Consider the following 12,840-nt stretch of genomic DNA (forward strand, 5'->3'; position numbering starts at 1 on the left):
CAAACTAGAAAGATTTGATTTACCCATTTACATAGCTTAAATCTTTGAAAAAGCAAGACAAAAACATGACCAAAGTACTTACCGAGACATTGTTGCAATAATGAATCGCTTGTTTGTTTGAGATATGTTTGTTTCTCTGGGTGAACCGCAGTGAAGGTAGTGTAAGTCTGTCACTCTGGGTGGCTGGAGATACATTGACAGTATTTCAGAACTGGCGCTCTGATGTTGATGTAGACACTGCTGGGACATGTTCTCGAACCGAACTTCAGCATGTCCCAATTACGGCACGCGAACAGAGAAAAATAAAAATAAAACAGGCACGTGACCGGGAACTGTGTTTGTTTAAGTGCTGTGTTCAAATTGTTTTTGTACTGAAATGTCTGTGTCTAAATAAAAAAGTTTTAATAATATTTTCTTTTAAAATAAAGTGTCTTACTTGATGAAATATGAATGATTGGTATAGGAAAAGTTAATAATCTGACAAACTGCAGAAGGGATTTCTGTGAAAGCCCATTTCTGCTATTGTGATGACAAAAATAAAGATCCCTTAAAGCTAGGGTGGGCGATTTTGGAGAAAACAGCCGTTGAGATTCCGTCGCGTGCTCTCTGGCCTCTCCCTGCCACGCTACCTGCTGTAGCTCCTCCCACCGAACGTCAGTTATGCGCGTTCATGTGAATTCAGTTACATTGATAGGAAGACGAAACACCATGTCCGATTCCGCAGCCAATAAGAACGGAGAATCGGAGCCTCGCTCTGATTGGTCAAAGTGTACATGAGCGGTGGCAATTTTTGGGTGCGGCCCACAGAGGCAGGGGAGAGCAAAGTTATGAGCAGATATTCTCAGAGCACTTCACCTACATATAGCTGACTGGCTATTAGGACAGTTTTGCCAAATATTACAGTAAAGAAATTACCCACCCTAGCTTTAAGTCATTATAATGAGAAACTTTTTCAAAATAATGACTTACTATCTCACAATTATAAGATAGTATATCATAAATGATAGTATCTCATAATTATGAGAAAGTATCTCATAATTACGAGATAGTTAATCATAATTACGAGATAGTTAGTTATTATTATAAGATAGTATCTCATCATTGAGATTTTGTCTCATAATTATGAGATAGTAAGTCATTATTTTGAGAAAAGATTCTCATTAAAATGACTTACAGGATCTTTATTTGATTCATCATAATGGGCTTCCATAGATCTCAAACCAATTCTGTACTAGCTATTGCACCACCATAAGTCGCTTGAAGCAACTTTGTTTTTATAGGTGTTTCAGTGATGGTGGGCGAAGTGTGGCCCAGTTAACTGAAGCTATATGTAAATATATCACAGGAACAAGGTACAAATCAAGAAAATACAGATGCATCTAAACAATTTGACTTATACCTCAATCAGCTGCTTGGAAAGTAGACTTGGAAAGTTCAAACCTCTTGTTCTCTCAACATGATTCAGCCCTTACACTCTTAAACCAAGGGTTGCTTCCATACTATTTTACCATTTTCTTAATGCTAAATAACACAGCAGTTCAGCTAATCATGTGCTCATTGTGATATGGCTCAATTTTAAACCTCTACCACTTGTTAACCTGAACCAACTCTTAACTGTTGCTATGCAAAAGAAAAATAAATAAATAAAATAAAAAGAAGAAAAGAAATTCACTTATTCGTCTGTGTTCATGCAACCAAGAATCAGAGCTCACCAAACCTGTGAGATTTGGGTTGACTTTGAGCCAGTGACCAGACACAGTGAACCTTGCACTGGCACAAACCCCTAAACTGGATTCAAAGGATTAACTTCGGACATCTGTGGTATATGATATTGAGAGTAGTTTGTAATGCGTCTTTGAGTTTTTGGAAAATCGCTTATTAAATAAAATGTATTATTATTATTATTAGTAGTAGTAATAGTAGTTTCCATTGAACCATCAAAGTGTAGGCTATTACGTGAAATCAGATTATGTTGAAGCAAGAGTTATGCTGACACTAGTTTTTTATTGCTGAGATAATCTCCATTTAAATTCAAAAGTGTAAGATGTACAACACACAAAAAACACCTCTTGATTCAATAAGATTTCAGAGAAAATAATTACTTAAAGTCTACTTATTTACTAAAGTCTCTTTACCAAAGACTGACGCAGGCAATGTTTGGGAATGTGGTGCAGAATTGGCCTTTCAAGGTTAAAACCCACTCTCTCAATCTCTGTTTCAGATACTCTGAGTGCATACTACTGTAAATGATTAGAGATGTGAAAAAGTCCTGACTTCAGGATCAGAAAGAATAGGCATCATGCAACAAAATTGCAATTGCTTTAATTCTCATGTTATTTTGTCTTTTATGTGTCTTATTTTCTATAAGATTCGTATATTTTGCATTGCACGACCACAACACATAGTTATAGCATCACAACACTAATGTTAGTATAAATGTGTGTATGAATGTTGCTATGGATCTTATAATATTAGAATGCTAATATCGATTAATCAGCTTGTTTCAGTGTTTTCATGGGGGCCTAGCCACTTGAATGTGCCCCATGGTCCCTGAGCAGTCTTTGATCCAGCCGTGCGTAATTTAATGCGCTTTTCAAATTTCCTTTTGCGCACATACACTGTGCGTTACGGGTTCGCTCCACACCCGGAAGCACTGCACGCTCCCGCACTCGCCTCTCTGCCGCCTTCTTCTGGCGCACAGGAGTTTAACTTCTGGCTTCCTATGGGCAACTTATTAACGTTAACCGGTCATTGATAATCGATTCGGGTGGCCTTCGGTGAATTGTTTTCGCGGGTACCTCAAGCGAAGGCTGAGCAGCGCGTGCACGCGGCCGCAGACACACGGTGACATTGACACACCGGTGGTGTTTCGGCGCCGTGCACACGTTAATGTGTGTACGGTATCGTTCAGCTCCGGAGCGCTTCCCTCTGCAGTTCCCCCAGCGCCTGCTACCATGAGCGAATACTTCAGCCTGTCGGACAGTGATGTTATCGGCTTCGACCTGGACCACACGCTCTGCCGCTACCATTTGAAGGAGACCTCCAGGGTGAGTGCGTGTGTGTGTGTGTGTGAGAGATGTGTGTGTGTGTGTGTGTGTGTGTGTGTGTGTGTGTGTGTGTGTGTGTGTGTGTGTGTGTGTGTGTGTGTGTGTGTGTGTGTGTGTGTTTGTGTGTGTGTGTGTGTGTGTGTGTGTGCAGCTAGCTCCGATACATAATCATACGGTGGCCGTGACGCTTCGATCCGCAACACATCTGTATTAAAAATAGCTCGCGGTCGTCAATACGCTCTGCGGTCACCCGTCAATTCGGTTTTCCCTGCACGACAACAATGTGTTAAAAGCCCCCTTTTTGGTGTGGTTGAATGGAGAGAGAGAGAGAGAGAGAGAGAGAGAGAGAGAGAGAGAGAGGATGTGTGCAAGGTGATCCGATGCTCCTGATGCTGCAGTCACTCTGCGTGACTCACAGGTTGAACGTCGGCGGTGGTGATCATACATGTCTTCAAACCCCCCCGGTGCCTGTTGGCAGAACAGCATCTTCTTATATCATAATGCATGGATGCTATTATTAGAAACTATAGTCAATCACGACAGACTCGCAGCTGAATTATGTGACACCGAGTGACAAAACCTAAATGACTGTTGAATTCCCAGCCAATCACCAGGCCTGGAGTTCACTGATGCTCTCTATTTTCCCATGCATGTCACATGTATGTCCCCTGTCAGTGCAGAAGCCCCAGGATAGGGAACACTAAAAGGGTTGCCCAATAAAGACATTCTCCATGGACTAGCACTGATAGGATTTATTTGCCTAAATAGTTGATTTAATTGAAAAAACCTGTCCCTATACAGACACAGTAATGAAACATATTTCTTTTTAAACCCAGTGTGTATTAAAGACCAATGCATTTTGCATAACAAATATTATTACTTATTTTTCTTAGGAGTTTGAAAGGGTGAAGATATTCATAATGTGAACACAAACATGACTCCATATTAACCTTTCTCTGTGTCTGAGTAGGCAGTGAATGTTTGCTATCAAAGTTTACAAGCTTATAGAATGTGAAGGTTTTGTGTTTACAGCTTGTACAAAAAAAAATTCAAACTACTGAGTGTCATCACATTAGTGAGCTGAAAGCAAACTTTTCACTGATCATCACGTCTTAAACCAGATAAATCAACCTGTGCAGTGTTTTGTTAGAAGGAAAACCTGTATTTTCTTGGCATTCAATGGCACATAGTTACATTCCATTATTGTGATTTGTAATATGACTGCACTGCTTCAGTTCCTATCACTAATGATTTCCTCTTTGCTTTTGCAGCTGATCTATGAGAGCTTTGCCAGGTATCTGGTGGAGCATAAAGGCTATGACAAGGACCTGCTAAACCTAACCCCTGCTACCTGGGATTTCTGGTGAGTCAGCAACAGTAGCAGTCTATCTGCCTGTTTATGTGTTAGGAGTATCAAGACTGCAATCATCTAATACAAATGGCTGAAACAATACAATCCTATTAATATGCAGCACTGCACACTTATCAACTTGTCGTATGTACAGTGGGGCAAAAAAGTATTTAGTCAGCCACCAATTGTGCAAGTTCTCCCACTTAAAAAGATGAGAGATGCCTGTAATTTTCATCATAGGTACACTTCAACTATGAGAGACAGAATGGGGGGAAAGAATCCAGGAAATCACATTGTAGGATTTTTAATGAATTAATTGGTAAATTCCTCGGTAAAATAAGTATTTGGTCACCTACAAACAAGCAAGATTTCTGGCTCTCACAGACCTGTAACTTCTTCTTTAAGAGGCTCCTCTGTCCTCCACTCGTTACCTGTATTAATGGCACCTGTTTGAACTTGTTATCAGTATAAAAGACACCTGTCCACAACCTCAAACAGTCACACTCCAAACTCCACTATGGCCAAGACCAAAGAGCTGTCAAAGGACACCAGAAACAAAATTGTAGACCTGCACCAGGCTGGGAAGACTGAATCTGCAATAGGTAAGCAGCTTGGTGTGAAGAAATCAACTGTGGGAGCAATTATTAGAAAATGGAAGACATACAAGACCACTGATAATCTCCCTCGATCTGGGGCTCCACGCAAGATCTCACCCCGTGGGGCCAAAATGATCACAAGAACGGTGAACAAAAATCCCAGAACCACACGGGGGACCTAGTGAATGACCTGCAGAGAGCTGGGACCAAAGTAACAGAGGCTACCATCAGTAACACACTACGCCGCCAGGGACTCAAATCCTGCAGTGCCAGACGTGTCCCCCTGCTTAAGCCAGTACATGTCCAGGCCCGTCTGAAGTTTGCTAGAGAGCATTTGGATGATCCAGAAGAGGATTGGGAGAATGTCATATGGTCAGATGAAACCAAAATAGAACTTTTTGGTAAAAACTCAACTCGTCGTGTTTGGAGGAGAAAGAATGCCGAGTTGCATCCAAAGAACACCATACCTACTGTGAAGCATGGGGGTGGAAACATCATGCTTTGGGGCTGTTTTTCTGCAAGGGGACCAGGACGACTGATCCGTGTAAAGGAAAGAATGAATGGGGCCATGTATCGTGAGATTTTGAGTGAAAACCTCCTTCCATCAGCAAGGGCATTGAAGATGAAACGTGGCTGGGTCTTTCAGCATGACAATGATCCCAAACACACCGCCCGGGCAACGAAGGAGTGGCTTCGTAAGAAGCATTTCAAGGTCCTGGAGTGGCCTAGCCAGTCTCCAGATCTCAACCCCATAGAAAATCTGTGGAGGGAGTTGAAAGTCTGTGTTGCCCAGCGACAGCCCCAAAACATCACTGCTCTAGAGGAGATCTGCATGGAGGAATGGGCCAAAATACCAGCAACAGTGTGTGAAAAGCTTGTGAAGACTTACAGAAAACGTTTGACCTCTGTCATTGCCAACAAAGGGTATATAACAAAGTATTGAGATGAACTTTTGTTATTGACCAAATACTTATTTTCCACCATAATTTGCAAATATATTCTTTAAAAATCAGACAATGTGATTTTCAGGAATTTTTTTTCTCATTTTGTCTCTCATAGTTTAGGTATACCTATGATGAAAATTACAGGCCTCTCATCTTTTTAAGTGGGAGAACTTGCACAATTGGTGGCTGACTAAATACTTTTTTGCCCCACTGTAAAGAGGACACTGTTCCTAAAACAGGCTAAAACTGACGCTGGCAGTTCTGTACTGCAATTTCATGTTACTTAGGGGGCAACATATATATCGATATATCGGTCCTCTAGAATGGTGGTCACATTCTGAGTCCAGGACAGCAGTGATAATCTGGATCGCTGTCTTCATATACTGTTTTTCTAACCTCCATAATTGTGTATCCAGTTTTAAAGGACTAGTGGTGGATCTGGAGGATGGAAACCTTGTGAAACTGGCAGAGGATGGAACTGTCTTGCGGTATGCTCTTTGGTGCATGAAATGTATTAGATCTGCCTCCCAAAAATTCTCTTCAGTTCCTTTGTCAACGTTGTCATTGCTTTTACTGACCTTCAAAGTGGGATAATAGAAACCTTTTATCTCTTGCTTGATTAGAGCAACACATGGAACTAATGACCTCAGCACAGAAGACATCATCAAACATTATGGTCCAAAACGGGAGTGGAAGCACTTCGACAGCCTCAATACCTCCTTCACAAGATCTAGTATGATGTTTATGTCCGTCTTTATTACCTAATGGCTGTATGCTGTTGGCTCTTAAGTAGGCTGAAGTGTCTGTCTGACTTGGATTTTTCACATGACCTGTCACTAGATTTCATTGACTTTTGTTTTGCTCTTTGCAGCAAAATACTATTTCTATGACAACTACTTTGATCTACCCGGGGCTCTCCTCTGTGGAAGAGTTGTGGACATGTTGAACAAGGTAATATTTCATGAAGTATGGTTTTAAATTAATAGTTGGTATTGAAAAAATGTATTCAATTGTAACTGTTATCTTTTTGTAAACAGCGAGGAAATGAGGTGAATTCCGACTTTTGGAAAGACATGGTTGCTGCCATCGACCACAATTACAACACATCTGCATTCAAAGGTAAACCTCTTAATCCAAAGCAGCGCAGTATATTGCTTATTTCTAATGTCTTCTTGTCAAGGACCCGTACTGTGAATAAGAACAACACACACACAATACACAGGATATTTTTCTTTTTCAAACTAGAAGTTTTATTCTGTGTTCTGGTCAGTAAGTGGTACATAACTTAACACATCCAATGGGACATAGTTGTTTTGAAAAAAAAATGCAGTTTTAATTTCTCAATCTGTGTTGTTTTGCTGATCACAGCACTTGTGAGAATGTACTGATCTCTATTAACATTTAATGCATGATTATTAGAGAGCACAGTTTGTGTGTTTTTTGTATGTATATTACAAGAAAATTCTTAAACAACAAACATTAATAAAACCAAACACAAATAAAAGACATGCTGTAAATGTTACAGGCAGTCGTAAAGCACCATTTAACCTATATATTCCAATATTGTTTTAGGTTTCCTAGAATTACACACATGGTGAAGTAGGGGAAGGGAACAATTTTAACCATATATTTAAAAAAATTACTCAATAATACCTCTGTAAATCAATTAATTTGTTGGCATATTAAACACTTTTTCTTATTATTGAAAATATTTGAATCAGGCAGTTAAATGTTTTAAGATTACAACCATACATTGTTTTAATCTATAATCTCAATTTAAAATTTAGTAGTAGTTCAATGTTTTGTAAGGTTTTGAGGTTTATCTGGATTTGTGAAATCACGTTGAGGCAATCAGGAACCCAGAGAAAGCGCAATGAACATTATCTGCTGCAAATATGCCATTGCTCTCCTCATCAGGGACCTGCACATAGACTCTGTCACCGTCATGCAACATAAGAACAGTACTGCCTGACATCTGATCCAGGAAGCCTTTGTTGTACTCATCATAAGTGAACATAACTGGATCCTCGTTTTTGTAGAGGGCCACCAGTGCATTGGCACCATTGACATGCACATGATAGCTGAAATAGTAGAGGCCTGGGACCTGGCAGGTAAACACACCGCTGTGTTCGTCATAATGGTTCTCTCCATTGTACAGAACCTGGTTGAACTGTATAGGGGTTGCAGCTGGGGGGTAGGCTCTAGTCAGCACAGCACTGAATGCGGACATGGGGGACTTCATCATCTCATGAGACATCACAACCTCGTGGGACTTGATTGGCATGCTCTTCTCATGGTGGTAGACCATCTCTCCTGGTTGGCCAGGAGGACCAGGAGGACCGGCTGGGCCTGGGTGACCATCTTGACCCCTGGCACCAGGATTTCCAGGTGGACCCATAGGACCAGAAATTCCCTTAGCTGTCAAGCCAGCTGGGCCAGGTGAGCCTGGGAGACCTGGATGGCCCTTAATTCCAGTGGGACCTGCCGGGCCGGGGGGGCCTCCTGGTCCCATAGGTCCTGACCTTCCGTTCTCACCACTTTTTCCTGGTCCTCCTGCGGGCCCTGTGTGTCCTTTTAGTCCCGGGGCACCATTTGAACCTGGGATTCCAGGGGCACCAGCATGGCCTTGTACACCCTTTGGACCTTGAGGACCATGTTGCCCTGACATTCCTGGAGGACCTACTGCACCTGTGGAACCTGGTTTTCCAGTGAAACCATGAGCTCCCTGTTCACCCTTTGTTCCCCTTGGGCCTGGTGCACCTACCATACCAGTGTCACCTTTGGGTCCTGCTGGGCCTCCCTCACCCTGGAATCCTCTTGCACCTTGTGGACCAGCTGGGCCATTAGGACCAGAAGCACCTGGCTGACCAGTAAAACCAGTTGGGCCTGGCTCTCCTTTCTGACCAGTGGTTCCTGGAGTACCGGGGGCTCCTCTGCTACCTGGCATTCCAGTTTCACCTGTTTTGCTCTCACCTGGCATGCCAGGGGAGCCGTGCTGACCAGCTGGACCCATATGACCTTTAGGACCCATAGCTCCAGGCATACCTGGGCTACCATTCTGGCCTGGTTTCCCTGATCCTCCTATACCTGGAGCCCCAGTGTGACCCTTTGGTCCTGGCATACCCATTGCCCCAGGAGCACCATCTCTTCCTGGCACACCACTCTTTCCAGGTTCTCCGGAATAGCCAGTGGCTCCATGTATACCAACTCCAGGTTTGCCAGGCATTCCAGATGGGCCCATTGGTCCAACTGAGCCTGGTGGTCCTTGAACCCCAGGAACTCCAATGCCTCTTTCTCCTTTGGTACCTGGAAGGCCAGGAATACCAGGATGTCCCTTCAAACCAACCTCTCCTCTTTGTCCCACTGCCCCAGGGAAGCCAGCTGGCCCAGGTTTTCCACTTGCAGAAATTCCAGAAGGTCCAGGTGATCCATGTGACCCAGGTGCACCTCTGGCACCCATTGGCCCAGTTGCGCCAGCTTCACCTTTCTGACCAGGGTAGCCAGGGCTACCTGGTTTTCCATTGCCACCTGAGGCACCGGGTTTACCAGCTTGAGAGTAGCCAGGGGGTCCGGGAGGACCTGCAGGGCCTTGTGGTCCAGTATGTCCTGTACCACTCTTTCCAGGAGGTCCAGATGGCCCCATTGGTCCTGGCTCACCTGGAGGACCTGGCTGGCCTGTAACGGCTAGGGAATACATAAATACAGACACGTGATGTAATTACTCAGATTATATATACGACACAAGTCATAACGTCTCAAGTTTTTTTTTTATTTGCTCAATTTGGTTAAGTTTGATATTTATTATTGGATTTAGTGAACTGTCACTAAAAATGGTACTATACAATTTTCTGCATATAAAATAAAATACACATACAAGCACACAACAATTGATACAGACATGGAAAGAATCCTTAGTTTTCCCCAAGGAAATTAAAAACTGAAATGGGCTGTATATTATGATCAAGAAATGGCTTCATTTTGAAGTATCTTGTGCCTTTTCAATGCATTATGTAAGATACTTTCTTGGTCGTTGAATAACCCAAGTTTGGTATTCTTTTCCAAATGACCGCAACCTGACATAAAACACTACTCCCTATGATTGTAGGGTGGGTTGTGGGGACAGCACTCCTTTTTCCCAGGATAGTCTTCACAGCACCACTGGTCTGAGGTTATGTTCTCATCAAGCTTACGTCTGTTGCCGTGGGAGCCAACACACCAGCTCCTGTGCATTTTGATTTAATTTGCCCACACTATACTGCACCCCTTACTTTCCTTCTCTGTTCACGGCCTTGAATAGTTAGTTAGTGGTCGGCAAGTTGTCAACATCACCTTGATGCATTTTCTGCCACAGAGTGTAGAGTTTATGGGCAAGGCCAAATTGGTGTATAACACAAGTTTGTTATTTTACTGGATATTTCTCTCTAATCTATATTTATCACAAAAGTCAACATAAGAATATCCCCACCCTATAATACCAACATGTGGCGGTGGAGACATTGTTTTTTCCTTTTCGTTTTTTGTTTTTTTTAATTTTAAGTCTTAATTGATGTTTGCAGGAGAGAGAGGACATTACATTAGGGGACAGAGAGATCGGGAATAACTTGCAACAAGGTTCCCTGGCCAGCCTCCACTGCCTTAACCCCTCTTCTCTTAAATTGTTTGTCAGGATTTTATTATGTTTTTGAGGGAATAGCTAACGAAAGACACATAAATGTTACCTTTTGACTTATTCTACTAGTTAGATTAAAGATAATTTACATAGGGTGTGTTTAATTTCTCTACAAAATCAGAAATCTTAGAAATGATTAGGTGGGTGTGAATATATATATGTGTGTGTATATATGTATATGTGTATATATATATATATATATATATATATATATATATTAAAAAAAAATGATATAGTAATTTCTACCAGGACTTAAAGATCAAAAGGCATGTCTGAGAAAAATGATTCTGGATGCTTCATTGCCCAAATGTATGACATGTCAAAGAAATCAAATCCAATAGTGTTGACCTCTCTTTTCAAATGGTGTTTTGAGAAGAAAATGCTTTGACAGGGCTGTCATTTTCAAGCCACAAAAGGATGGGACTGAAACCCCACAGTGGATATTTGTGCCAGAAGTGGACTTTCTGGCAGCCAAAGAATGCCACAAACTGGAGGTGATGATACTGGCCACAGTAGCCGAACCTCATATGACCTGTTAACACTTCAAAGCACTACTATGCTTATATTCAGAGAAGCAACTATATCCCTTCTTAACTTGGTTGCCTTCAATAAACACCCCCCTTAGTCGGAGTCTCTGCAGTAAACACACCATGGTTTGTTTGTCGGATTCACTGTTTGAACTGTCTGTTGTGTTCTTTTCTTTCTAATTACGTGGCGTGAATTTAATACCACAAAGCAGTTTGTTAGGGCAGGGCGTGCCTGAAACGTGGTAACAACATCTGCTTTGGAGATTTGTCATATTTTATGCTCTTATTGTCGACTTTTTGTTCTATTTTTTATGTTGAGGCACGCTATCAAACCACATCAGAACCTGTTCAGAAACAAAAATGGAGAAATAAATCCACAAGTGTCAAAAGCAGAATCTGAATCAATGTTTAGTTGGGATATAAAATACAGTGTTATGCATCATCCTGGCAGTTACACCATGACCACTGCTTTTGGGTTTCTTTTATGACACATGCTGAACTGCTTCCTTCTTTAACCTTTATTTATCCAGAGCACAAGTGCTCTTTTACAGCTATGCTCCACATCACAGTTGTATACATTTATAGTTCATAGCAGTTCAGCCAGTTCAACCACAGCCTCCTGCTCTCAGCCAATGAGACGTTGCACTGGACCTGCTGGGTGTGCACCTTGATGGCAGTTAATGAAGGAGGGCGGCGTTTGGGCCGCCTCATTTACTGATGTGTATGAGCCCACAGTTTGACAGCTGGCATAAGAGGTGATCTCACTGAAAGGTCAGGAGTAGTGGTGATGATAATAATGACTAGGACAATGATTTGAATCTGCAGTTGATTAAGAAATTCATCTGCCATATTTTCTGGGTTCACATAGGTTATCATGATTTTCAGATCAGTGGTTAAAGTTATAGCCTGAATTGGATTTGAAAGTGTGTCACAGTGACCTGTTAAGTCATTACAGGAGAAGTGCATCATATGACTTATTCTTTTATAACATTTTTGCAAGTGTGGGCTGGAACTCTTTATTTAATTTGTGGATTTATTTTAAACATCTTTGGTGGACGCCTGCTCCCTTGCTTTTCAGCATCACAACTTTCAATTAAAAGTATGTAAGAATATGGCCTCAAAATTTCAGTGTAACTTAAAGTGTCACCTGGTACTATTTTGCACATTCACATGTGGCTAACAGGGCTTTAAACAGTCTGTGAGCAGTTTTACTGTGCAGCCCACAGTGATTTGAAATGAACAATGGGCTCGGCTGGAGTTTAATTATTATACTAAACACAAGTACATGCTACTCCTGCTTATATCCCCCAGTTTAATTTGAGCCTTCTGTATTTGTGCAGATTGCAGCGTATCGCCTTAACACTGGATTGCCATGATTGTTCTTGTACTAAAAAACATTTTTTACATGGACAACCCCACTGAGAAAATAAATACGTGACTCACCTTGACTCTTCACGGGGTAGGCAGCCTTGCTCACTTTTGGCACATGGTAGTACCTATCAGGGGTCGCCTCAGCCAAAGCTAGGAGGACGAAGAGAACGCTTGTCACCCTCAGGTCCATTTTGGGAAGCTAAACCTGCAAAGACAGAACCCATTTATTAGAAGAAGCATCATTGCAGAATTGCACTTGTTGCACTTGTTGACGATCTGCAACCAAATGCACTTCACTGGCACTTGGCAGTGAAAGTGATGTGCAGCGCGATTGG

General features: G+C 42.0%; 2 protein-coding genes across 2 annotated transcripts in view; one reads left to right on the forward strand and one right to left on the reverse strand.

Annotated features, from left to right (window-relative positions):
- The first annotated feature begins 2,752 nt into the window (after positions 1-2,752).
- nt5dc1 (5'-nucleotidase domain containing 1) overlaps positions 2,753-12,840 on the forward strand; it is a 51,944-nt gene continuing 41,856 nt past the window's right edge. Inside the window, exons 1-6 of the mRNA XM_054618193.1 lie at positions 2,753-3,047; positions 4,319-4,410; positions 6,355-6,426; positions 6,562-6,671; positions 6,810-6,889; positions 6,976-7,057. Coding sequence (XP_054474168.1) covers positions 2,955-3,047; positions 4,319-4,410; positions 6,355-6,426; positions 6,562-6,671; positions 6,810-6,889; positions 6,976-7,057 — 529 coding nt within the window. The 5' untranslated portion in view covers positions 2,753-2,954. The remainder of the gene's footprint in view (positions 3,048-4,318; positions 4,411-6,354; positions 6,427-6,561; positions 6,672-6,809; positions 6,890-6,975; positions 7,058-12,840) is intronic.
- col10a1b (collagen, type X, alpha 1b) lies at positions 7,182-12,695 on the reverse strand. Its single transcript, XM_054618192.1, has 2 exons — positions 12,578-12,695; positions 7,182-9,622 (listed from the first exon to the last, which is right to left on the reverse strand). The coding sequence occupies exons 1-2, from the start codon at positions 12,693-12,695 to the stop codon at positions 7,776-7,778; spliced, it is 1,965 nt and encodes a 654-aa protein (XP_054474167.1). The 3' UTR covers positions 7,182-7,775.

The sequence above is a fragment of the Anoplopoma fimbria genome, chromosome 18, assembly GCF_027596085.1.
Source record: "Anoplopoma fimbria isolate UVic2021 breed Golden Eagle Sablefish chromosome 18, Afim_UVic_2022, whole genome shotgun sequence".
NCBI lineage: Eukaryota > Metazoa > Chordata > Actinopteri > Perciformes > Anoplopomatidae > Anoplopoma > Anoplopoma fimbria.